Source organism: Caretta caretta, chromosome 1, assembly GCF_965140235.1.
Source record: "Caretta caretta isolate rCarCar2 chromosome 1, rCarCar1.hap1, whole genome shotgun sequence".
Taxonomy (NCBI): Eukaryota; Metazoa; Chordata; order Testudines; family Cheloniidae; genus Caretta; species Caretta caretta.
In genome coordinates, this window is record NC_134206.1 from 299226096 (window position 1) to 299253815 (window position 27720).

General features: G+C 44.3%; 1 protein-coding gene across 1 annotated transcript; it reads right to left on the reverse strand.

Annotated features, from left to right (window-relative positions):
- Positions 1 to 24109: 24109 nt before the first annotated feature.
- On the reverse strand, positions 24110 to 26406 carry LOC142070907 (zinc finger and SCAN domain-containing protein 29-like). Its single transcript, XM_075124851.1, has 2 exons — positions 25343 to 26406; positions 24110 to 24763 (listed from the first exon to the last, which is right to left on the reverse strand). Exons 1-2 carry the CDS (start codon positions 26034 to 26036, stop codon positions 24693 to 24695), a joined length of 765 nt encoding a protein of 254 aa, XP_074980952.1. The 5' UTR covers positions 26037 to 26406; the 3' UTR covers positions 24110 to 24692.
- Between the last annotated feature and the right edge of the window lie 1314 nt (positions 26407 to 27720).

Sequence of the window (27720 nt, forward strand, 5' to 3'; positions counted from 1 at the left end):
AGCTGCCCCTTCAACATCACCAGGATTTCAGTCATCCATTTTTAACAGTTTTGCAAAAATATAGCTTTCATTCTTACGTGCCTGGAGAAGAGACCAACTGACCAGTGCGGCTCCTGCTATGCCTGAGGACTGTCCCCGACAAACTGGAAGAAGAGAACTCTTTAGAAGGCTGCAGAAGACAAATATGGACCTCCCTGGGCAGAGATCCTTCTTTAAATTTTCAATCTTAAATTTTAATTAAAGCTCAAATATGTATTTTTAACTATCTCTTTTCTGGTGCTATTTTGGATTGCCTTAAGAGATAAAGTAATAAGTTTGCTGGCTTCCCCTCTTCCCACCTGCACAAAGGTTTAGAAAATGGCAGTGACAGGAGAAAGTAAAAGAGGAAATCATAGAATATCAGGGTTGGAAGGGACCTCAGGAGGTCACCTAGTCCAACCCCCTGCTCAAAGCAGGACCAATCCAAAACTAAATCATCCCAGGCAGGGTTTTCTCAAGCCTGATCTTGAAAACTTCAAAGGAAGGAAAGTCCACCACCTCCCTAGGTAACACATTCCAGTGCTTCACCACCCTCCTAGTGAAAAAGGTTTTCCTAATATCCAACCTAAACCTCCCCAACTGCAATTTGAGACCATTACTCCTCGTTCTGTCATCTGCTACCACTGAGAACAGTCTAGATCCATCCTCTTTGGAACCCCCTTTCAGGTAGTTGAAAGCAGCTATCAAATCCCCCCTCATTCTTCTCTTCCGTAGACTAAACAATCCCAGTTTTCCTCAGCCTCTCCTCATAAGTCATGTGTTCCAGGCCCCTAATCATTTTTGTTGCCCTCCGCTGGATTCTTTCCAATTTTTCCACATCCTTCTTGTAGTGTGGGGCCCAAAACTCGACACAGTACTCCAGATGAGGCCTCACCAATGTCAAATAGAGGGGAATGATCACGTCCCTCGATCTTCTGGCCCCTACTTATACAACCAAAATGCCATTGGTCTTCTCGGCAACATGGACACACTGTTGACTCATATCCAGCTTCTCGTCCACTGTAACCCCTAGGTCCTTTTCTGCAGAACTGCTGCCGAGCCATTCGGTCCCTAATCTGTAGTGGTGCATGGGATTCTTCCGTCCTAAGTGGAGAACTCTGCACTTGTCCTTGTCGAACCTCATCGGATTTCTTTTGGCCCAATCCTCTAATTTATCTAGGTCCCTCTGTATCCTATCCCTACCCTCCAGCGTATCTACCACTCCTCCCAGTTTAGTCTCATCTGCAAACTTGCCGAGGGTGCAATCCACACCATCCTCCAGATCATTAATGAAGATATTGAACAAAACCGGCCCCAGGACCAACCCTTGCAGCACTCCACTTGACATGGAGCCATTGATCACTACCCGTTGAGCCCGACAGTCTAGCCAGCTTTCTATCCACCTTGTAGTCCATTCATCCAGCCCATACTTCTTTAACTTGCTGGCAAGAATACAGTGGGAGACTGTGTCAAAAGCTTTGCTAAAGTCAAGGAATAACACGTCCACTGCTTTCCCTTCATCCACAGAGCCAGTTATCTCATCATGGAAGGCAATTAGATTAGTCAGGTATGACTTGCCCTTGGTGAATCCGTGCTGACTGTTCCTGATTACTTTCCTCTCCTCTAAGTGCTTCAGAATTGATTCTTTGAGGACCTGCTTCATGATTTTTCCAGGGACTGAAGTGAGGCTGACTGGCCTGTAGTTCCCCAGATCCTCCTCCTCCCCTTTTTTAAAGATGTGCACTACATTAGCCTTTTTCCAGTCGTCCGGGACCTCCCCCGATCGCCATGAGTTTTCAAAGATAATGGCCAATGGCTCTGCAATCACATCCGCCAACTGCTTTAGCACTCTCAGATGCAGCGCATCCGGCCCCGTGGACTTGTGCTCGTCCAGCTTTTCTAAATAGTCCCGAACGACTTCTTTCTCCACAGAGGGCTGGTCACCTTTTCCCCATGCTGTGCTGCCCAGTGCAGTAGTCTGGGAGCTGACCTTGTTCGTGAAGACACAGGCAAAAAAAAGCATTGAGTACATTAGCTTTTTCCGCATCCTTTGTCACTAGGTTGCCTTCCTCATTCAGTAAGGGGCCCACACTTTCCTTGACTGACTTCTTGTTGCTAACATACCTGAAGAAACCCTTCTTGTTACTCTTAATATCTCTTGCTAGCTGCAACTCCAAGTGTGACTTGGCCTTCCTGATTTCACTCCTGCATGCCTGAGCAATATTTTTATACTCCTCCCTGTCATTTGTCCAATCTTCCATTTCTTGTAAGCTTCTTTTTTTTGTTTAAGATCAGCAAGGATTTCACTGTTAAGCCAAGCTGTTTGCCTGCCATATTTACTATTCTTTCTACACATTGGGATGGTTTGTCCCTGTAACCTCACTAAGGATTCTTTAAAATACAGCCAGCTCTCCTGGACTCCTTTCCCCCTCATGTTATTCTCCCAGGGGATCCTGCCCATCAGTTCCCTGAGGGAGTCAAAGTCTGCTTTTCTGAAGTACAGGGTCCGTATTCTGCAGCTCTCCTTCCTTCCTTCCGATCCTGAACTCGACCATCTCATGGTCACTGCCTCCCAGGTTCCCATCCACTTTTGCTTCCCCTACTAATTCTTCCCAGTTTGTGAGCAAAGATGCACACTGTTTGTGCTCCAGTCCTGTGCAGAGGAGACACAAAATGCTTGTTCTATTCAAGAGCCATCATCAAAGCTCCATGTGACCGTCCTCTTGTGTGTGGTCAGGCTAGTTGTCTGTGAGGCTCACCCCAGTGCTTCCTGCTGGCCACCAAATGAGTTTCCTACAAAGCAATTTGAGCAGGTTGATGGATTTTCTACTCCTGCTGCTTTTTGCCTCACAATCCTCTGCCTTGTATTTACTTCTGTTAGTATACAGTAGCAATTCAGTATAAATCATCTCAGCTGAGCAGGTGATACTTCTACAGGAGGAGTATTAAAAGGACCTGGAATTACAGGTTGTGTGGGTAGAGGAAGAGCTAAAATCAAATCTGTTTCTGCTCAGAATTGGCATCCAGGACATAACTGATTTTCTGCCTCCTTCTTCTTCCCTTAATATCTCCAATTTCCCTGCTTTCCACAGAAATCTTCTTCTCGGGTGTTGGAGAGAGTTTTTTATTTTATTGGCAGCACTTTATAGCCTTCCTGGTTAACCTATCCAGGTATTACTTCATATCTAATTCTCTTGCCACCTTCATACCTACATCTGACCTCTTCTTATAATCAACACCCATCCTCTAAGCCGGTGTTCTCAACCTTTCCAGACCACTGCACCCCTTTTCTTGCATACCCTGAGTTTCACCTCACTTAAAAACTACTTGCTTACAAAATCAGACATAAAAATACACTTACTTATTACTGAAAAATTGCTTTCTCATTTTTACTATATAAAATAAATCAATGGAAATATAAATATGTTCTTACATTTCAGTGTATAGCAGCAGTTCTCAAGCAGCGGTCTTCTCCACGAGTAGTTTTTAAGGGGTCTGCCAAGTAGGGCCAGTGTTAGACTTGCTGGGGCCCAGAGCAGAAAGCTGAAGTCCCACCATGTGGGGCAGAAGCCTGGGGCCTGAGTCCCACCCACCGGGGCTGAAGCCAAAGCCTGAGCAACTTCGCTTCATGGGGCCCCTGGTGGCGTGGGGCCCCAGGCAATTGCTCTGCTTGCTAACCCCTAACGTCAGCCCAGGATTTCATATGCAGAAAAACAGGTGGGCCGTGGAGTTTTTATAGCCTGTTCAGGGGGCCTCAGAAAGAAAAAGGTTGAGAACCCCTGTTGTATAGTTTATAGAGCAGTACAAAGTCATTTTATGACATTTTAGTTTGTACTGACTTCGCTAGTGCTTTTTATGTAGCCTGTTACAAAACTAGTCAAATATCTAGATGAGTTGACGTACCGCCTGGAAGACATCTTCATACCCCCAGGGGTTTGCATACCCCTGATTGAGAACCACTGCTCTAAACCCCTGCCAGAACAGACCATGCACAAGAGGGAGGAATTAACAGGCTAACATAAAAGTACTAGAACAAGAATGTTTTATCTGATAACTCTCAAGGCAAAACAGCAGAAAAACAAAGATCAAAACCAAGGGAGCTTCAAAATTGAAGCCAGAAAGTAAAGATAATAAGTTGCTGTACTAAGACTTTCAAGAAGCCTTTTCCTGGGGGATGCAAAAAGGAATTTTGCCTGTTTTTACACTAGACATTTGATGAGGTAATTAAAGCAGAAAGGGAACACTAGAGTAACCCTTCTAAAGTAGATGCAGCAATAGTCCCCTTGCAATAGATGCAGTGATTCCCACCAAAGGACTTCCCTCCCAAAGAGTCTGCAGACATGAAAGAGAAATCTTTCCTAAACTATGACTTACACAGACTTGGCATTAGCTCTGAAAGCTTTAGATGTGTTGCTCTGGCCGAGAGGGATGAGCTCATAGTAAGCACTCCCTCAAGGGGAAAAGAATCAAAAGCCAGACTATAAAAGACCTCTCTACCATTGTTGCTCAAGGTAGATGAATCTCCTGATTCCCTCAGATCCCTAGCTTGGTCCATGTCCTCGAATGCTGGTTTCAGGAGATGCACATGGCTGTGATCATGGAAGGCTGACGCAGGTAAGACTTGAAGAGTTGGACAAATTTCTTTTGCTTGAGGAGACTATCGGGTTTTTTTGATCTTTCTCTAAAGGCAGCCAACACTTAAGTTACCTCCCCTCTTATTTTTAAAGGGGAGCTTCAGATGTCGGAGAGAGGAAATTTTCCAAGAAGACTGTCAGAACAAACATTCTGTTGACCACAAGACCTCTTCATGCCGGTTCAGCCTGTTGAGAAGTGCCTGATTCTCAAGACCCAACCGCGCAGCAAGTGCACTTGTGAATTTTGTAACCCGACAGAGACATGGTTAACTTGTAAATTATATAGTTCAGTCTGTGCCCACATGGTACTTTATCTGCCATCACCACTGTGTTTTTGTATCTACATCTACCAGGCTTCCATTATGTTCTTAGGAGTGCATCCAGGCCACTACCGCATAGTGCCTCAGTAAAGTACTAGTAGAGGTGGTAGATGTGGTTAAATGGCAGTAGACAAAGTACAATGATCTGGACAGTGGTGTGAGAGTTATGTCCAGCAAAGCAAATTACAAGCAGTTGAAGGCCATTTGTGGTTTCTGGGTGACAAAGCCCTCTGGGATCACTGAGAGTTTGGATAGACTCCTCAGAGGTCAGGCACACAGTGGCAAATTTACTGCACAGGAAGGTGCATTGTGTGCTGTTTTAGCTGCACAGGTAGGTGTGTGTGTGGCGGGGGGGTATATTTACCATTTGTTCGCTATATAAATATTTATATTATGGTGGTTTATATAGCCTTAAAATGGCAGCTGCCAGTGTTCACATAGCTGTCCAGTTCATATGAGTGGAGACTTCAAAACTTTTGTAGTATTGTTAAAACATGTGCTTATAACTTATTTGTTTGACTAGTATGCTCTAATTAAGTGATTTTTTTTCTGTAGTCATCTAAGAAAATCCTATAAATTACTGCAATTTTCCTTTAAAGAAATGGGCACAGTGGGAAAGGTCTCAGCTTAAACAAATGCAGATGAGCTACAGAGAACAGTCACCAATCTCACAGAACCTGAACAGGCTAATCTAGAAAATACAGGTAGAGAAGAGTCTGGATGTACGATAGAGCAAGACTATGTCAAGCTTAACAGCTGCACAAGTATTAAGTATAGTGTGGACACACTCTTAACATGAAGCATTACATTACATTAAATTGCATTATATTACATGAAATTGGAAGCCCATTAGCAAGAATTTTTAATGAATTTGTAAACTCAGGGGTTCTACCATATGACTGGAGAATTGCTAACATAGTTCCTATTTTTAAGAAAGGGGAAAAAAGTGATCAGGGTAACTACAGGCCTATTAGTTTGACATCTGTAGTATGCAAGGTCTTGGAAAAAAATTTGAAGGAGAAAGTAGTTAAGGACATTGAGGTCAATGGTAATTGGGACAAAAAATAACATGCTTTTACAAAAGGTAGATCGTGCCAAACCACCTGATCTCCTTCTTTGAGAAGGTAACAGATTTTTTAGACAAAGGAAACGCAGTGGATCTAATTTACCCCCATTTCAGTAAGGCATTTGATATGGTTCCACATGGGGAATTATTAGCTAAATTGGAAAACATGGGGATTAATATGAAAATTGAAAGGTGGATAAGGAACTGGTTAAAGGGGAGACTACAATGAGTCGTACTGAAAGGTGAACTGTCAGGCTGGGAGGAGGTTACTAGTGGTGTTCCTCAGGGATCAATCTTATTTAATCTTTTTATTACTGAGATAAGGAGGTGTTAGTACTGTTATACAGGGCACTGGTGAGACCTCATCTGGAATACTGTGTGCAGTTCTGGTCTCCCATGTTTAAGAAGGATGAATTCAAACTGGATCAGGTACAGAGAAGGGCTACTAGATGATCCGAGGAATGGAAAACCTGTCTTATGAAAAAAGAAAAGGAGTACTTGTGGCACCTTAGAGACTAACCAATTTATTTGAGCATAAGCTTTCGTGAGCTACAGCTCACTTCATTGGATGCATCAGATGCAAATAAATTGGTTAGTCTCTAAGGTGCCACAAGTACTCATTTTCTTTTTGTGAATACAGACTAACACGGCTGTTACTCTGAAACCTGTCTTATGAAAGGAGACTCAAGGAGCTTGGCTTGTTTAGCCTAACCAAAAGAAGGCTGAGGGGAGATATGATTGCTCTCTAAAAATATATCAGAAGGATAAATACCAGGGAGGTAGAGGAATTATTTAAGCTCAGTACCAATGTGGACACAAGAACAAATGGATATAAACTGGCCATCAGGAAGTTTAGACTTGAAATCAGACGAAGGTTTCTAACCATCAGAGGAGTGAAGTTCTAGAACAGCCTTCCAAGGGGAGCAGTGGGGGCAAAAGACATATCTGGCTTCAAGACTAAACTTGATAAGTTTATGGAGGGGATGGGATAGCCTAATTTTGGCAATTAATTGATCTTTGACTATTAGCGGTAATATGCCCAATGGCCTGTGATGGGATGCTAGATGTGGTGGGATCTGAGTTACTACAGAGAATTCTTTCCTGGGTGTCTAGCTGGTGAGTCTTGCCCACATGCTCAGGGTTTAGCTGATCGCCATATTTGGGGTCAGGAAGGAATTCTCCTCCAGGGCAGATTGGCAGAGGCCCTGGGGTTTTTTTGCTTTCCACTGCAGTGTGGGACACGGGTCACTTGCTGGAGGATTCGCTGCACCTTGAAATCTTTAAACCATGATTTGAAGACTTCAGTAGCTCAGATATAGGTTAGTGGTTTGTTACAGGAGCGGGTGGGTGAGATTCTGTGGCCTGCGTTGTGCAGGAGGTCGACTAGACGATCATAATGGTCTCTTCGGACCTTAAAGTCTATGATTCTATGATTTTTAGAGGTAGTATTCAAAGCAGAGTAGAACTGGCTTCCAGCACCTCATATTAAAGGCAGAGACTGCCTTTATTAATATGAAAATCATCAACCTTTTGGTGGTAAGATTTGTGACGGTATGCTAATGCATGAGGACAAATTGATAGGAACTAAACAAGGATATAATCCCAGAAAAGAGCCCACTTGGACTGCTCTAGCCTCTGTGGCATCTGCCCTGTGTGGATTTGATTAGTTGGCAGAGAGCCATCTGCTCAGGATGCCTGGGGCCATGAGTGCAAACAAAAACTGACATGACTGCTGGTGGCATATGGCAGTTAGGAAAGATGAGAACATGCTGTAGATGGTGGTGGTGGTTTTGCGTTAATGAATGATGTATCTGGTAAAATGAATTATTGCAACCTCTGTTGAAGTTATGTTTATTACAAAGGTATGTTATTGAAAATATAACTTAAAGATTTATTTTGATCATCTCTAGCATATCTTCTTTGATCAGAGAGGTATTTGCTGTGGGAAGCTTTCCAGTTGATAGTCCATCTCAGAAAAAACATTACAGACCCAATTTATTTAATTTGAGTTTGGAGCACAGCAAAGGGTGGATTCTGGACCAGATTCACTGCCTGTGGAATCACAGAAAACATAGGGGCTCCAGTGCAATATTCACGTTCATACTTAATTGATCTGAGGCTGTGGCAGAATTTCCAGCCTGTGGCACTGAAGTGCTGCAGAATCCAGGCCTGCACAATTTAGGTCAAGCTTGCCGTGGAGTACATGGGACCCTGGGGATAGATCACATGATACATTTCCTGATTTTGTTCATTCCCTTTGAAACATCTGGCACCAGGCACTGTCAGAAGACAGGATACTGGGCTAGATATCTAGATATACTGGGCTAGACCCAGTCTGGCATTTGTTATGTTCTTAAATTTAAGATGAAGCAGCCTCCACTCATCATTTCACTTATGTTATATCCTTCTGTTATTTGCTTTTTCTGCTAGGTTATATATGTTTTGCATGCCTATTTAATACCAAAATGGTGCAAGTTACAACACATTACCACTGACACCAAATTGTCACTGATTAATTTACCCCAGTATTTTTGTTCAGACTGTTCTGCAGATGAACTCACGATAATTTCTGTATTTGAAAATTGGATAAAGTTTGGGGGTAGGAGGCATTTTGCTCCTGATATCAGCATGAGGCAGTAACCCACTGCACCTGGGTCTTCCTAGTCCTGCAGGGAATTGGGAGTCAGCTACCAATTCAGCAGCATTCCCCGCCCCCCGTTCGACCCTGCAGAGGGCACTTAAATGTTCTGGGGTCCAGAGGTGGAGGGAGCAGAAATGGGCAAGCCAGGGCAGAGCCAGGGTGATATACGTTCCCAGATATCTTTTTCTATAGAGCCCCACACCTAAAAACCCTTTCCATGAGGATTTGTTAGAATTAAAACTGATGCAGCATCAAAGCCTGTGGATGTTATGTCCAAACTTCAAATGCCAAAGAGTCAGTTTCACAATCTTTACTTCCATAGGTTTTGTAAATGCTAATATACTATAGAACAGTTTGCTTTGTTTTTTCGCCAGGGCAAATGGGCCTGGCTGCGTATTTATGGCAGCACTCAAGTCCCTAAAAAAGAAGTGCTGGAATTCATGATTTTGACAATAAGAATAACAATATTTTTTTTCTTGCACACCTGGAAGATTATACAGATATACCTATATAGCTATAGATATAGATAGATAGATATGCACACCACATTCTCCATTGTCTATGCAAATATATCCCAAATATATTGGTTTGCTCCTTGTGCTGTCTCTTCAGGTATCCATTTCTATGATTTTGTGTCATCTGCTGATGAAAGCCACCTCTTCACATACAGTACTAGGTTGAAAGAATACACAGGAAGTCCAAGGAAGCTAATGAACGTCAATAATGCAAGCTGAGGTACTTTGAAATAGTTGCTTAAGGGGTGCAGATATTGTTCAGCATGCTGAACCCTCTTTCGGCATCAGCTGATGTCATGGAAATCATTTAAATAGCAAACACTAGAAGTCTGAGATCACTGAGGACCTCTTTGCCTTCACAGTAGATGTAGTCTCACAAGCTTTCTTAAATCAGTTGAAAACTCAGATGTAACTTTTCACATAATTTCTTCACTTCTTCTTACTCTCATACCAGGGAATCTCTGTATCTAGTGGCCAGTTACTCATACCTAAGACTTGTATCTGATCAGCTCACTGAAGTTGGAGACATTCTGTTGATTATGCCTGCCAGGAAGGCTAGAGCAATTTGAGACCACAGTGGTAAGTAAAAGAGATCTAAGATTGTTGGCCTACCTAAGGCAAAAATGTTGCTGGCTGGTTGTAGATGGATGCATTTTTCAACAGTGGTACTGACTTGAAAACCTGTTCAGCAACAGCTTGCTATGTTTTTGGATATATATGGGGGAGCTTCTTGTTTCATCTTCCCAATTGCCTAAAAAGTTCTACTGACCACTGGATACACTCAAGCTAAAGTAGGTGTTCTGCCACGTTAGTTACATCCTCTGGAGTATCCATCAAAAGTCCCAATTTTAAAACAAACTCTTCAGAGGGCGATGACCTTGTAAGCCCCTGAAAAGTCTCTTGGGTCTTGGCATCACATGATTGATCTTCAGACACAAACGTGAAGTGTGTCTGACGAGCTGTATAATTTTTCCACACTAACCACTACCGCTCTAAAAGTAGAAGCCACCCAACATACCCTCCAAATTTTTCTGACTTTAAGTTGTACAGCAAGTTTGGAGGCACAAGCACTAAGTTCCCATTGTTTTTTGAGAGACTGGCTATAAACCGGGTGCACCGAGTCCATTACAATTTTGAAGTGATTTATTCATCCAACTTCCTCAATGGTATTCCCAATGCTAAGTTCATTTCTGTGACACAGACAGTACCACTGGATAAGATTGGCTGTTCTTGGTTAAACTAGTCAGCACTTCACTTTATGCCTCAACCATGACACTAGCACCATCACTACGTACACTGATAAAGTTCCTAATCAAATATTCATTGCAGAAACCATGTTTCACTAAACAAGCGTTGATTGCCATAACAATCATCCCTGCATCACTTCCGTCTCATTCCATTAAGTAAAATAATAATAATAATAATAATAATAATGAAACAGCCTTGGAATGAATAACTGTATGTGTATAGAAAATCAACATCAATTTTGAAGCTACAGTTGTCGATTCATCTTTGAATACAGAAATGTTTGCTTCTGAAGCAGTAACTTCATTATAAGGTTTTTTTCACATTTCCTGTCCAATAAGGTCTGCAATTTCATGGGCTGACCACTCAGAATGCAAAATAACATCCATATCTAAACTATTGCTTCATTGCAAATCCCCTAACTCAGGAAGATCATTCAATGGTCAGACTTTTTTGCCTGTAAGTAAACACCGTGGAATACTCTACCTGTAGATTCATACAGATGTCTTTTTTGTTCACCAACTGCATTCTCTGGAAAATTTTTCTTTGCATGAAGTACAATCCGAGAGGCTGCAGCATGTGTTGCATTTTTCCCATGTAAAAACATTTTCTTTCTCAGTGATGTGTGCTGTAACCTAGTTATATCACCATAAAATCCAACACTACACCTGCTCCACTCATTTGAAGTCTGACAAACATTCTGTCTTGTGCTTGCTCCTTAGCCTCCAACCTCTTGGCAAACCCAGCAACCAAGTTGCCCACCAGAAAAAAACAGGCACAGATTAGCCTTTAAAAAAATAACTGGCCTGCTTTTCACTCCAGTAAGAAGGAAATTCTGCTTTCAGTGGTGATAAGCATTCATGCAGAGCTGAATGCAAATTCAATTCCACATTTTTTTTTCTTCTGTTGGTTGACTGGAACTCAAACAAGAGGCAGGGTTGGAAATTGGTGAAGGCAGTAGGCAATTGCCAAAGCTGCAAGTGCCAGGGTCACAGAAGAGTTGCAGAGGATGTTTCTCACAATGCTGAACAGAATGGGGGTGATGCTGCTGAAACTTACAAGTTTGAAAACAGTTCACACCAATTTTAGTTCAAAATCTGATGATGAGACAAATAAAATGATATGCAAGATGCTCCCACTAGAGCTACTGTCCTATCTCTCCTTTAGGACTATGTAGCCAAGGAAAGACAGATCTGCAGAAGACAAAAATGGGTGGGATTGACATTACTCAATGAAATGAATCAAATTATATGTAATACCACCCCTAGCCCCCTCAAAGTAGTTTCAAACTTTCCCCACTTTCAACTTCCCAGGGCTTTCCCTCTTGCCTTCTACCCAAACCTCCATTAGTGGCAAGCCACTTTTCATCTTGATACAACAAATTGTTCATGAGAATAAGCTGTTAACAGGAAAGTTTACACAAAAATAAATAAATAGAACCTGACCAAAATCCATCAAATTTACCTTTGAATGTCACTTTTCTGTTTCTTGCAAGCAAGAGAAGAATATGACAAAATCCCTATGCACTTTTTAATCACTTATAATGTCTTCTTTACCTACAGAAACAAAATATCAGTTGCTCATGCACGCGTCAATCAGACTGACAGGTCATCAAGTCATTGACCATGGAAGTGCCAGCCACACATACCACAATTCAGGGGCATCATCTCCATAACAAACCTGCACAGACAGACCTGTTTCTTTCCACTGTTTGGGGTAAATCATTCCTCCCACAACCCCAGGCCATCTCCTGTTCTTCCTTGGAGCCCTGCTGATCTTAGTCAGGGTCAACTCACTCATGGGCAGCAAAAGAAGAGGGTGGTTCACTCTTGCCAGGACCCATCAGTCTATGCAGCAGTAAAGGGCTTTCCCTTGCCCGCCTTGCGGGGATGAAGGGGTGCTAGTGGCACTGACCATAGAGGAGGCAGGGACACGGGGGACACTAACTCTGGGCTGCATTCACTATTTAGTGGGGAGGTTAAGGGAGACACTGACCATGAGGAAGCAGAGACATGGGGGATCCGCTGCCTCCTCCATAGCTTCTGCTTCCAGGCCTGCTCCTGGACTGTTCAGGTTACCAAGCCACCATCTCATCTCCTGCAGCAGGGAGCTGGGTAAGGATGCTCTGAGTGCGCCTGTCTGCTGCAAGGTAAAGAGAGAGCCAAACGGCAACATCACACAATTACCTGAAGTACTGGAACACCATTCCCCAAAGAACAGTCCTAGAATGCTGTTCTGGAGCGTTCTGGCACCACTTGAGCACTGATTCATAGGAAATTATCTTCATGATCCTAGCTGGCTTGTCCTGAGGAGCAGGGGCACTTGTCCGTTGCTAGAAATATTTGTTATAAACTAATTTCTGCTATAATCATAGATTTGGGAAAAAATCAGCAAAGGCTAATTTACAACAGGTATTTCCAGTTCTGCATTAGCTGCCATGCAGAAACTAGATAGCACATCCGAAAAAATAGGTTTATTCTATTAAAATTGGTTAAAATAGGGCAGGGAACTATGATTTTTTTAAAAAATTGTTTTCCTTGAGTTTTCATAAAAATTCAAAATCAATTTTTTAAAAAAAATTTGGAATGTATAAAACTTTGATCACAATTGGTCAAAAGGGGGCAATAGGGTTGCATTTTAAAATATCATAATTTTTTTCCTTAAGGGCTTTTTAAAATCAAAATTTGAAATTTTTCGACTAGCCCTATTATCTAGTTCTTTCTTTCCAGCAGCATTCATGATGTGCAAGGAGTTCCCAGATATTCAAGAAGGGATGGTCCCTCCCTGAGGTGTTCACCTTTTAAAGACAGAGAAATAGTCAGAAGTTGGTGAAAGACAAAAATAATCATTTTACGTACAAATCAGCTAGATTCACTGTGAGCACATCTTTAGGAGTGACTTAAATGCAGACAGGCTAGTGGCTTTGTGGACTATCTCCAGGGAGGTTGTAGCATGCATACAGTTCCATGTAGGAGTACAAATGAGTGTGTGAGAAGCTGAAAAAAAAGGAGCCAGATGAGACTGGGAACTTTGGCAAAGCAGAGACCACTGTGGGAATTGGGGGAGGGGGGTCGGGGAGTGAAGCACAAACACAATGCAAATTGAAAAGTGATTTACACAAGTGTTTTTAAAATTAATGTTATGGCAATACAAATAGGGACTTACAAGGAGATACAAGAGTTTTAGAACATTTATCTTAGGGAAGGTTTGATCTCCACATCCACATTCCACTCTCAAATCGATGGTCAGATTTTCAGAGGGGCCGAGCATCAAAGCAATAAGTCAATGGCAGCTGCAGTGAGCAGCATCTTTGAAAAATCAGCCAAGAATGACTCCCCAGAGCATATCCTCTAGGTGTCTCTGCTTATTGTTCAAGAGCTTTCTAGCCAACAAATATCTTTCCAGGCATAATGATGCTTCATGAAGCAGACTGACTGATAACTCTTGAGTTCATCTCTGTCTTCCTGTCCATTCTTCTTCGGTGGGATTATTTCTGCCTGAGGCCTTCTTTAGTTCTTCAAACTGTCTGGATGACAGAGTCCCCTATCTATATGCACTTCACTGATGATTCCACTTATGCCTCAGGGTTTTCTTCTGTTCATGACTTGCTGTTTGTTCTACCTTCTACAATGCTGATTTCCTCCCCAGCTTTCTTGTCCTCTCCAGTTCAGCAGTTTTCCTGTCAGATATGTCTATTTTTTTATTTTGATACAAGTCATCCACAGACCATGTACAAGATATGTCCCATCTTAAAATGTCTTGAAACCACTGCAGCATACCCTACCTGCAAGATGTTTTCCTTGTTGCATTCTTGTTTTCCAATTTTGTCAGTCATTCACATATTTTGACCCAATTGATTTTCCACCAAGCTAATTTATCATCCTAAATTAGGACCCAATTTTACAACCCGAGTAGTCTTTATTCATGTAAATCCTATTCACTTTCCATAAACTGCTATTGAATAAGATGAAATTCAGTTGCCAGGTTTGTCAATTTGTCACCTTTTGCTATCACTACATTTTTTTAAAATGTAGAAAATGTTGTAGGATTAATGTAATTTAATATCTAATACCTGGCTATTTACAAGGGTTTTTTTAATAAGGAAAATTCATCTTAAGTTTTGTTCTCATATTTTCAATAATAATAATGAAGAAATAAGAAAGCCATGGTCCCTTCTGGCCTTGGAATTTATGAATCTACGAGTGTATGAATTTGCTGAGAGTTCACTTGCTTCAAAACTTTCCTCAGCCATCTCTGTGTATCTCTCTCCCTGAAATATAATTGTTGCAGCTTCTTGACATAAAATGAATGGACTAAACTGAATTCACTAAGGTGGTAAAACATACACCGTCGGCATTAATTGAATTATAATGAAAACTGAGTGATGAATCACAGAAGATAATGCACACTGACATGTTTGATGACAGATGCACAGTACTCAGTCTTCAGCTGATGAGAGGGGCCATTGAACTATGTTTCAAATGTCTAGACATACTCCTTTGGAAAAAACCCAACTATGAATTTTCATACTTGCTTCCAGCCAAAATGATAAGTGTGTTTGTCAACACCTGTTTTTAAAAGATCTATTGTGTTTCTATATTTTGACATTACAGTTGTGCAGTATATTTTGCTGCTACTATTTAAAAGGTTTATCAACCTTTTCATTGTTATTCTCTTCTCTTCTCTCCCCTCCCTTTTTTCTCCTAACTCCAGGATTTAAGAGTAAAATACATACTCCTTTCAGGCTAGGACCTGGCAGAATCATCATTGTTTCAGAATCATCCTGATCATAAGTAAATAAATAAGTTTTGTTTGGAGCACTAACCAAATGTATCTGGACAATACAGATACATTTAGAGTGTATGGAGGGTCCAACTGGAATTCTACAAACTAAGGAGTGTTATTCACTCCAGGGAGCGGATGAAGGGAGATGATGCTCTCCTACCCACTTCTTCTCTTCCATACATAATATATGTTACTTATGACAACATAGCAAAGGGAAAAAAGATCTGAATATCCACTTCTAAGAGATGGATGCCCTGGAGCTAGAGAAGCACAAAGTAACTCCCACAGGAGAAGAAGAATGGGACTAATGAGGAGAGTAATTTTTGATTGTTTTATAATGACCTCTGGTATGATTTTCTGGGTCAGAGGGTAAAGAAAAAACTGTTTGCTGTGCTTAGGGACTGTGTAAAATACACTTCATGCTAAAAGGCAAGCGAGCAGAGAACGAATGACTTAGAAGTGATAGGATGATTATGGAATGAGTGTTTGTGTGAGTTTCTTCTCATGTTTTAGTGGTGATTTGAAGACCAACTCTGAGTTTGTAGGGATGTGGATTGATTATTATTATTTTTATTTACATAGTTCCCAAGGTGTAAAAGCCACTTTATAGAACAAACAAAAAGACTTGGTGGCTGCCCTGAAGAGTTTTCAAGTTAATTAGAGACATAGCAAGCAAATGCAAAACAGCCAAAAGAAGTGGAGGGTAACAGGAATCAAGGCTGTGGGTACAAGAACAAGACCACGGCTGAGCTATGACAATTTACACCGGCTGAGGATCTGACCCCACATGTTTGCACTAGATGATCACAGATAGACCTTAATGGGTTTTATGGGATTTTGGTTATTGATTAAAAAAACCTCAACAGTTATTTTCCTGAAGTGCCCAAAAGTGAGCTTGGTGTTTCACAAACACATGCCCCAAAGCATTTACAGTCTAAATAAGACAAGATGCACCAAGGAAGAGTCACAAACAACTGGAGATGGCTTGGGAAATAGTCGGAAGGGAAGGGTACAATAATAAGCTTTATTGAGAGGCAAAACCCAGACACTCTTTAACAATAAATAGGAAGAAAAAATCAAACTTACATTCTCACAATCAAGTTCCCTCTGATTCATCTATTTGTTCTTCTGCTCTGACAATTATGAAGCTAAGATGGTGCTTGCTGTGATCATTGAGGCTGCGGTCTTCTCAGTTACTGCTGCTGCTGGCAGTTTGCTGCTGGCTAGACTGCTCAGGAAGCTGTTGCCGTGGCGACCTTAGAATGTTGCTGCTGCTGCTACTTCTGCTGCTGCTTCTCCTCAGGTAGCTTCTTCTTTGCAGGGTTCTATTGCTGTTGTCACTGCTTCTTCTCAGCTAGCTTCTTCATAGGTGTCTCGCAGCTTCTGCTGTCCTTCAAGGTCCAGATCCCACTACATCTTCAGCCTGTTGGCTGTCGCCTTTATATGCTGGTTGGTATCCCAGGCTCAGCCAATCAGCTTCCATCTTTCTGCTGGCTCCGCCCCCCCCAACCCCACCCAGTCACGTGTACCTATATGTGTCTGGTAGCTCCTCCCAGTCACATACACCTCTATGGGACTGACAGCTGTCAATCAAAGTTAGGGCTTTTTGCTGAGTCATTTTCTACAGGAAGTGAAATTATTACATCACAGGAAAATGGAATTACTATGTCACCCTAGTTTTCTCAGAGATGGAATCTTCCACTACATCATCCCTATATCCGCCATTTTGGTCAGCCAAAATTTTCTAAATATAAACTATTATTCATTTCTATTTAATCAAAGTTTTAATTTTAAAACTAATTACTGTTTTATGAACTCCAAAGTGTCCTGATCCTACCACCTCTCTTTAACTGTCCAATGAAGAGAGTTATAATTTTTCCAATTTTTAAATCCCTTCCGAGGTTTTTCTGCAAGCCTTTATTTAAGGTGCTGTAAGATATTTCAGACAGCTAAAGGCAAATTCTCTCATTATAAAGGGTATCATGAGGTATTTGAAATTCTCATAGTGGGAACAGAACCCCATCTTCCATTTTTATCCTGACCGGCTACTGACCAGGCTGTAGGCCCCATGGAGGTCCAGCTTGATAAAAATCCCTGCAGAACGAAATCCCTCAAAAAATTTATTGAGTGGCAAAGGGTACCTGTTTCAGGTGATGCCCATGTTCAGAGCCTGATAGTCCACACAAGGGCACAAGGAGCCATCCTTCTTAGCCACGAAGAAAATCGGGGCTCCTGCTGGGGATGTGGGTGGGTGGATAAATCCCCTTTTCAGGTTCTTTCTAACATACTCTTAGAGCACCTCCAATTCAAGCTCTGAGAGGAAGTCAATATGGCCAAATGGAATCCTGGCCCCTGGCTAGAGGACTAAGAGGCAGTTGGAGCAACGGTACAGGGAGGGGGTGGGGTGAGTATATCTGCCCTCCCCTTGTCAAAAATGTGTGCAAGGTCCTGGTATTTCACCAGCATTGTTTGGATAGCCCTTTTCTGGGGTCTCATGGAGTTCACCCCCGCTGTTGTGGGGTCCTCAGAAGGGCAGTGCATCCTTGGGGCTGAACTGTAAATAGCTTCTGATTTGAAGTTCATGGAAGCTGTATTGTTGGTGGAACAATGAGTAGAACCTCACCAGCTTTCCAGAGAATACATGGGTCAGGAGTAGTAAGCCAGGTGATCCTGAGGATGACTAGAGAATATGGGGAATGCATCAGACTGAACTGCAGGGTCTCACAGTGTCCATGCAGGGTGGTGACTTGTAAGGGTGCTGTCTAATGCACAACGGGACCCAAGGAGAGGAGTGCCCCATCAATGGATTAGACCAGGTTGGGGCAGCCTTGCACTGGGTCAGAATTCCATAAGATGAAGCAAAATCTGAGTCCATAAAACAGCTGGAAGCACCAGAGTCTGTTAGGGTTGTCATGCTAACCTGCTACCATGGCAAAATGTCGCAGACAAAGCAGAAGCAGAAGGTGCATTAGATGTTGATGGACTGCTGCTAGGCTACTGGTGGACAGGTGTGGAGGCCATATGCATGCAGTCTTGAGGGGAAAATATCAGCCAAAATGGTTAAAGTTTGATAATGTTATAAGCAGCAGAAAACAGGATTTCATAATAGGAAGTGTCTGAAAATCTTAAGTGTAGACAACCGCAACCAACTCCACCTATAACTATGAGAAAGTCAAAAGAAAAAGTTCACCTTATTAAATATGTTTCATGCAAACCCACTGTGCATCTCCTCTCCTCGCTGGTGAGATACTGTAATGAACCTGCTGGCTTGTTACTGGGCTGTGTGTTTTAACCCCTAGTTCAACACCTAGCCAGCAGAGAGCTCCATAACCTCCACAGTACAGGAAACAGGAGCGCAAACAAAGCTCGTAAGAGACCTTGCTCAGGAGAGGGCTGGGGGCTAGAAGCCGGGTGGAGAGGGAAGGCTGGAAAGCAAGAAGCCTGAAAGGGGGTCTGGAGGGCCAGAGGCTAGCCAGTGACATACCCTGTGCTGTTCGGGGGAAAGCAGTAGTTGCCAGAGGAGCACACAGGGCTGCAGCATTCAGGCAAGAGGACAGTGAGAACAGATCACAATAAGTCCAGTTTACTGTTATACTCTTCTACTGGACTGCCGTTAGGGCTGAATTATGAATGGCTGGGTTGATCTTTTGCTTGTAAATGTTAAAGAAGTTGTGCCCAAAATTTTCTACACCTTTTATTTCTGGCTGCCCTAGAAAGGATTCTGCAGGGGTGGTGCTTGGGGCGGGGGCAGCATGTGGAGCCCCCTGGCAGTCCCTATGCATAGGAGCCAGAGGGGGGACATGCCGCTGCTTCTGGGAGCTGTGCAGGTTGGGGCAAGCCCCGGACCCTGCTCCCCGGCTGGAGCGCCGGAGCGGGGCAAGCCCCAGACCCCATTCCCCAGCGGGAGTTTGAGGGCTGGATTAAAACATCTGATGAGCCCAACAGGGCCTGCAGGCCATAGTTTGCCCACCCCTGGCTAAGACCTAAAAAGCCTAGTGCTTGGGGCATCTACAGCATTTCCCTCCAAGCTCATAGTATATCTAATGTACTACCAGACATTTAGGGGATTGCTGTACCACAACACTCACTGCAAATCCCGCAGTGGGGTCAGGTTCAATACAACATCCCCACTTGTGAACCAGTGAGAGTCTCACTTCCATGCGGCATATTTTCTGTACATGGGTGCCATGTTTGTGAGGCCTTGTCTAGATGTGTCAGCTAACATGTAAGCTAACATGATTTTTAAAACAAACCCTTTTTTCCCCTAGTCTAAACAAAGCCTAAAAGTGAAATTGGCTTAGAATTTGAACAGTAAATTAGAAAAGAATTTCTCTATAGATATTTATATGCTGACAGGGGGAGGAGGTGTGTAAGAATAGAGTGTCATGGAAGGGGCAACATTCTGAGGGCTTTTGTCAATGGGAAACCATCATATTTCTTCTATTCTGAGAATATAAGAAGCGGGGTTACACATCTTCTAGCAATCCTAGTGTCTGAGTCAAGTTTCCACCTAGGAAACTGAAGCTATGTGACATTTTAACCAAGAAATACCAAATTGTTTCCTTATTTGCTGCTTTTCACATAGTGGCAGATGATGAACTATGGAAGATGGATGCAGCTTAAAATGTCTTGCTGAATAATTGATCATAATCCCTCCAGGCTACATCAATGGATGAATGGATGTGTCAGTTATGAAGACTGTGTCCCCAGCTAATGCTCTTAATTGGCAAACAATTTATCTGAATTAAAAATAGTAGGTTTTTAAAATATCCTGTTTATGCCAAATAGGATTGCACAGTTTGCAAGTCATTTTTTTCTGTTTAACATTTGTTCAGCATTTGTCCATTTCTATTATTATGGCTTGATGCCTTTATAAAAATAATGGATGAAATCCTGGCTACATTGAAGTCAGGGGCAAAACTCCTCCTGACCTCACGGTAGCCAACCAACCTGTGTTATTTCCAAAATGTAACACTTCTCTCACTTTCTCAATGTGAAGGGAGGTATATGGAACGAACTCAGAGGCTCCAGGTACCAGGGTGGGCCCTGAATCTCCTCCCACAAGGGCAAACCATCCTTCACCTAATGGAACAATTAGGAGGAATGCCACAAGGGCATTTCTCACCCTTAGCTCCCTCCTGCTGATTATACTGGCCTAGATTGAGCACTACGGGAATGTAACTAATGTTACTGAATGGAGCTCAGACAACTTAATTTTGAATCCGAAAAATGTGCTTGAAATTTTCTATTAAACATTACTTATGTAACCAAATGTAAGTAAAATAATGGGGAAACGTGCTGAAATATTCACCCCAGATTTCTGGAAGGAAAGAACACCGAAAAGATAAAGAGATATGGAAACAGCCAGAATTTGCATGAAACTGTATAATTGTGTGATGAGTGTCAGTTTACTAATATTGGTGCCCTTGGCCTGAGTGGTTAGCCAACATGTATGTAAGCAGGGTCTGAATGAGATCTCCCCTGACATCTAGCGATGAGCTGAGGAAAAAGACTTCTGGAGCAGACCGTGTTTGCATAGACATGCCAACTGTGTCTAGGTGTGCAGCAGATGGAGCTGCTTTGCCAAAGTGATCAATTTGGGCTGGCTTTGGGTTACAAATCTCTCTAGTATTTGAATGCAGGAGTAATGAAATGTTGTTATCCTTAATGTATAAGTAAAGGGCGGCAGAACTATGCTTAGAATGCCTGGATTGAGGGGAGTCACCCTAAACCAGAGGTGGGTAAATTACGGCCCGTGGGCCACATCCGGCCCACGCGACCGTCCTGCCTGGCCCTTGAGTTCCCGGCCAGGGAGGCTAGCCGCCGGCCCCTCCCCTGCTGTCCACCCTCCCTGCAGCCTTACTCGCCGTGCCACCAGCTCAGTCAGGGAGTGGAGGGGGGTTGAATAGTGGATGGGGTCCCAGGGATGCTGGTTATGGGTTGGGGGTTCTGAGGGGGGCAGTCAGGGGGCAGGAAGTGGGAAGGGGCAGATAGGGGGCAGGGGGCAGGCTGTTTTGGGAGGCTCCGCCTTCCCTACCCAGCCGTCCATACAGTTTCAGAACCCCAATGTGGCCCTCAAGTCAAAAAGTTTGCCCACCTCTGCCCTAAACTGAACCTCACCTGGATAACAAATACCAGTGGAGATGAACATGGGTAGGGACAGGTGTTTCTAGTTGGTGGGATGGAGTCTGCCTAAAGAGTCTTAGGGCACGTCTGCACTGGCAATGTTATAGTGCTGGCAGTTACAGCACCACTCAGAGAGCGCAGAAGAAAAACCACTGTTGTGTGTTCACACTGACAGCTGCCTGCACAATAGCATGTTCACACTTGCAGCATTTGCAGTGCTATTTGGAGCGGTGCACTCTGGGCAGCAATCCCACAGAGCACCTCTTTCTTTTTTGCCACTAAGACTTGTGGGAAGGCAGAGGTGGTCGCGAGGCAACCTGGGTCCAGTCCTGATGCTCCATGATGCATTGCTTTGCATGCCAGCAATCCCTGTGCTTCCATCTGCATTTGGTGCCATCTTTCAACCGTTTGGGTACTGCGCACCCTGCCTCTTTTGGGCTGCAAGAATGGATCCCGAACTGCTGACCAGATGCTGCTCACTCTGACTAACACATCACAAGTGGCAGTGGAGTTATTTCTTAAACTACAAAGCAAGAGGAATGTGACATTGATCTCGCCACATGTAGTAGCTACGGAATGCTTGTGGCATTCACGGAGGTGCTGACCACAGTGTAACGCCACTTTTGGGCTCGGAAAACAAGCACTGAGTGGTGGGATCACATCGTCATGCATGTCTGGGATGACTAGCAGTGGCTGCAGAACTTTCGGATGAGGAAAGCCACATTCATGGGACTGTGTGATGAGCTCGGCCCAGCCCTGAGGTGCAAGGACACAAGAATGAGAGCTGCACTGTCGCTGGAGAACCGCGTGGTGATTGCACTGTGGAAGCTGGCTACTCCAGACTGCTACTGATCGGTTGTTAACCAGTTCAGAGTGGAAAAGCTGACCACTGGAGTCGTGTTGATGGAAATGTGCATGGCCATTAATCGCATCCTGCTCCGAAAGACTGTGACTCTGGGCAACGTGTGTGACATTGTGGATGGCTTTGCACAAATGGGCTTCCCTAACTGCAGAGGGGTGTTAGATGGCACACACATTCCAATTTTGGCACCAGACCACCTAGCCACAGAGTACATTAATTGGAAGGGGTATTTCTTTATGGTTCCCCAGGTGCTTGTGGATCACCGTGGGCATTTCACAGACATTAATGCAGGCTGGTCTGGAAAGGTGCATGACGCACGCATCTTTTGGAACACTGGCCTGTTCAGGAAGCTGCAAGTAGGGACTTTCTTCCTGGACCAGAAGATCACTGTAGGGGAAGTTGAAGTGCCCACTGTGATCCTGGGAGACCCCCCCCCACCCCTTAATGCCATGGCTTATGAAGCCATACACAGGGCAACTTGACAGCAGCAAGGAGCAGTTCAACAACAGGCTGAGCAAGTGCAGAATGACTGTGGAGTGTGCATTTGGCCATTTAAGCCCACTGGCAATGCCTGTATGGGAAGCTGGACATGGCTGATGACAATATTCCTATGCTTATAGCCGTGTGCTGTACGCTTCATAATATTTGTGAAGGGAAGGGTGAAAGCATCACCCAGGGCTGGACCAGAGAGGCTCAACGCCTGGAGGCTGAGTTTGAACAGCTGGAGACCAGGGCTATTAGAGGGGCACAGCGGGAGGCCATAAGGATTAGGGATGCTTTGAGGCAGCAATCTGAAGCTGAAAGCCAGTAATATTTGTTGCTATGTTCAGGATTGCAGTGCTTGTAATGCTAGGAGGTGATTGGAGTACATGATCCAAGGAGGGGCCTTAACACAGGGGTTCTCAAACTGGGGATCAGGACCCTTCAGGAGGTTGCAAGGTTATTACATGGGGGATCACGAGCTGTCAGCCTCCACCCCAAACCCTGCTTTGCCTTCAGCATTTATAATAGTGACCCTGGGAAATGTGCAGGTCATAGTGGATGGCTTTGCTGCAATGGGATTCCCTGACTGTGGTGGGGCCATAGATGGAACCCATATCCCTGTCTTGGCACCGGAGCACCAAGTCGGCGAGTACGTAAACCGCAAGGGGTACTTTTCAATAGGGCTGCAAGCACTGGTGGATCACAAGGGACGTTTCACAACATCAGCATGGGATGGCCGGGAAAGGTACATGACGCTCGCATCTTCAGGAACTCTGGTCTGTTTCAAAAGCTGCAGGAAGGGACTTTATTCCCAGACCAGAAAATAACTGTTGGGGATGTTGAAATACCTATATATATCCTTGGGGACCCAGCCTACCCCTTAATGCCATGGCTCATGAAGCCATACACAGGCAGCCTGGACAGTAGTCAGGAGCTGTTCAACTACAGGCTGAGCAAGTGCAGAATGGTGGTAGAATGTGCATTTGGACATTTAAAAGCACGCTGGCGCAGTTTACTGACTCGGTTAGACCTCAGCAAAACCAATATTCCCACTGTTATTACTGCTTGCTGTGCGCTCCACAATATCTGTGAGAGTAAGGGGGAGACGTCTATGGCAGGGTGGGAGGTTGAGGCAAATCGCCTGGCTGCTGGTTACGCACAGCCAGACACCATGGCGGTTAGAAGAGCACAGGAGGGTGTGGTGCGCATCAGAGAAGCTTTGAAAACCAGCTTCATGACTGGCCAGGCTACGGTGTGAAAGTTCTGTTTGTTTCTCCTTGATGAAACCCCCCGCCCCTTGGTTCACTCTACTTCCCTGTAAGCTAACCACCCTCCCCTCCTCCCTTCGATCACCACTTGCAGAGGCAATAAAGTCATTGTTGCTTCACATTCATGCATTCTTTATTCATTCATCACACAAATAGGGGGATAACTACCAAGATAGCCCAGGAGGGGTGGTGGAGGAGAGAAGCACCAGGAGGGGTGCTGGAGGAGGGAAGGACAAGGCCACACAGCACTCTAAAAGTTTAAAACTTTAAAACTTATTGAATGCCAGCCTTCTGTTGCTTGGGCAATCCTCTGGGGTGGAGTGGCCGGGTGACCGGAGGCCTGCCCACCACATTCTTGGGCGTCTGGGTGAGGAGGCTATGGAACTTGGGGAGGAGGGCGGTTGGTTACACAGGGGCTGTAGCGGTGGTCTGTGCTCCTGCTGCCTTTCCTGCAGCTCAACCATACGCTGGAGCGCATTAGTTTGATCCTCCAGCAGCCTCAGCATTGAATCCTGCCTCCTTTCATCACGCTGCCGCCACCTTTCAGATTCAGCCCTCTCTTCAGCCCGCCACTTACTCTCTTCAGCCCGCCACCTCTCCTCCCGGTCATTTTATGCTTTCCTGAACTCTGACATTGTCTGCCTCCATGCATTCGTCTGTGCTCTGTCAGTGTGGGAGGAGAGCATGAGCTCAGAGAACATTTCATTACGAGTGTGTTTTTTTCGCCTTCTAATGTTCACTAGCCTCTTCTTCTAGTTCACTAGAAGGAGAAGATCCTGTGATCCTTGAAACACATGCAGCTGGTGGAGAAAAAAAAAGAGACAGTGGTATTTAAAAAGACACATTTTCTAGAACAATGGCTACAATCTTTTACGGTAAACCTTGCTGTTAACATTACATACACAGCACATGTACTTTCGTTCCAAGGTCGCATTTTGCCTCCCCCAACCACGTGGCTAGCCCCTCACCTCTTCCCGTGGCTAACAGCGGGGAACATTTCTGTTCAGCCATAGGCAAACAGCCCAGCAGGAAAGGGCACCTCTGAATGTTCCCTTAAGAAAAGCACCCTATTTCAACCAGGTGACCATGAATGATATCACTCTCCTGAGGATAACAAAGAGAGATAAAGAACGGATGTTGTTTGAATGTCAGCAAACATACACTGAAATGCTTTGTTCTACAGTGATTTCCGAGTACATGCTACTGGCCTGGTGTGGTAAAGTGTCCTACTATGGTGGACGGAATAAGGCTGCCCTCCCCAGAAACCTTTTGCAAAGGCTTTGGGACTACATCCAGGAGAGCCGCAAATGCCAGGGCAAATTAATTATTAAACGTGCTTGCTTTTAAACCATGTATAGTATTTTAAAAGGTACACTCACCAGAGGTCTCTTCTCCACCTGGCGGGTCCAGGAAGCAGCCTTGGGTGGGTTTGGGGGGTACTGGCTCCAGGTCCAGGGTGAGAAACAGTTCCTGGCTGTCGGGAAAACCGGTTTCTCTGCTTCCTTGCTGTGAGCTATCTACAACTTCACCATCATCATCTTCCTCGTCCCCAAAACCTGCTTCTGTGTTGCCTCCATCTCCATTGAAGGAGTCAAACAACACGGCTGGGGTAGTGGTGGCTGAACCCCCTAAAATGCCATGCAGCTCCTCATAGAAGCGGCATGTTTGGGGCTCTGACCCAGAGCGGGCGTTTGCCTCTCTGGTTTTCTGGTAGGCTTGCCTCAGCTCCTTAAGTTTCATGCGGCATTGCTTCAGGTCCCTGTTATGGCCTCTGTCCTTCATGCCCTGGGAGATTTTGACAAATGTTTTGGCATTTCGAAAACTGGAACGGAGTTCTGATAGCATGGATTCCTCTCCCCATACAGCGATCAGATCCCGAACCTCCCGTTCGACCCATGCTGGAGCTCTTTTGCGATTCTGGGACTCCATCATGGTCACCTCTGCTGATGAGCTCTGCATGGTCACCTCCGCTGATGAGGGCTGGCCAGCGTGGCAAGCTGTAGGTGACCATGCAAACAGGAAATTGAAATTCAAAAGTTTGCTGGCCTTTTCCTGTCTACCTGGCCAGTGCATCTGAGTTGAGAGTGCTGTCCAGAGCGGTCACAATAGAGCACTCTGGGGTAGCTCCCGGAGGCCAATACCGTTTAATTGCGTCCACAGTACCCCAAATTTGACCTGGCAAGGCTGATTTAAGCGCTAATCCCCTTGTCGGGGGTGGAGTAAGGAAATCAATTTTAAGAGCCCTTTAAGTCGAAAAGGAGGGCTTCATCGTGTGGACGGGTGCAGGTTTACATCGATTTAAAGCTGCTAAATTCGACCTCAACTCCTAATGTAGACCAGGGCTTAGATCTTAGTGTTGCAGCAAAAGACAACATAAAAACTGCACTGGCAGTGAGGTTCCCTGCTATTGGCTGAAAGCACTAAACGTTGGGTGAGGTGGTGGAACATCAGAACGTGATAGTGCAGAGAGCTGTGGGAGAGCGGCAGTAGCAGGACAGCAGCCAGTTGCAGAGGCAGGAGCAGCAGAGGCATTTCTCAGGGCACCCCCCCCCCCAGGGAGAGGGGGTGCGGCAGAGGGAGAAAGGAGTGGCATGGTAAGGGATATTTGTTTGTCAGACTTTCACACTGCAACGTGAGGCAGTGAGGCAAAGGAAACTGCCCAACAAAACTGTGGGGTGGGTGTTTGCCTATGGTCACATGCTTTTGAATTGTGGTTGTGGCGTTCTCCCAAATTAATGGTGCATCCCCTTTTCCCGCTTAATAAAAGGTTTTGTTGTAGTTTCAGTGCTTGTGAGTGGGGCAGCAGTGCCTCTTAGGGGCGCCCAGAGGTAGTGTTTAGTTTTCCCAGATTACTGGAGGAGGGGCTCAAGCCGGTTTTCTTTTGTATAATACTGGCATTTCCTCCTGGCAATTTTGAGTGTTTGATTCTACAAGCTAAAATAACTTTTTTTTCAATTTAGTTTCTTTGTATCTAAGTTTCTAGTTTATTTTAAAGTAGTAAGGTAAAAGCTAAATGTAATTGAGGAACACAGGTGAGAGAAGGGAGATGGCAATTTTTTACAGCTTGTTTCTGCGAAAGCTGAACAGAACTTCAAGTAAGGAAGAAAAGGCAATTTCCTAGCCTGAGGGCATTCCCCCTGATGCATACCAAAGGCCTGCTGCAAGCAATGGAGGTGTGAGAGCTTCTCAAAGAAAAGATCCTTTATAATAGAAAATATTAGGTAACCTAAATACAGGGTTTGCTCTCAGCTCCCTTTATAGTAATAAAATAGTGAAGCTATCCATCAGAGGAATGAGTAATACTTCATGTAAATAAATTACATTTTGGAGACATGCTTTATTCTGATAAATCAATACAGTATTGTCAAATGGTCTTTCTTTTCATACCCCATCACCTTTGTTATCTCTCCCATTTTTCAGTTTTATTTAATGTAGGCCCCTATCTTGCAAGGAGCTTCAAGGAAGGAGACCTCTGTACCCATACAGAGCTCCTTGCAACATTAGGGCCTTAGAATATAATCTTCCTGTGACAGGGATCATGTCATATGTCCATACAACACCATTTACATGTGTGGTGTGGAAAAAATAATAATCTACAAAAATCATGTTTACCTGTATACAGAGGCAGATTATGGTTTTTGTGGAGCCCTGGACCAGAGTAGGGATCCTTCCCCACCCCTTCTGCCTCCAGTCCCCCTCCCCCAAACCCCCCCCCCCTCTTTGGCATTCCTGCTGGGGAAATGGGGTCGGGGTCCGG

Excerpts from the sequence above, each read along its gene's own strand:
- LOC142070907 (XM_075124851.1), bottom strand. The coding sequence starts at position 26,036 with ATGCACTGGCCAGGTAGACAGGAAAAGGCCAGCAAACTTTTGAATTTC. Across the intron at positions 24,764-25,342 it reads AGGTGGAGAAGAGACCTCTG|CTGCATGTGTTTCAAGGATC; the intron begins GTGAGTGTACCT and ends TTTCTCCACCAG.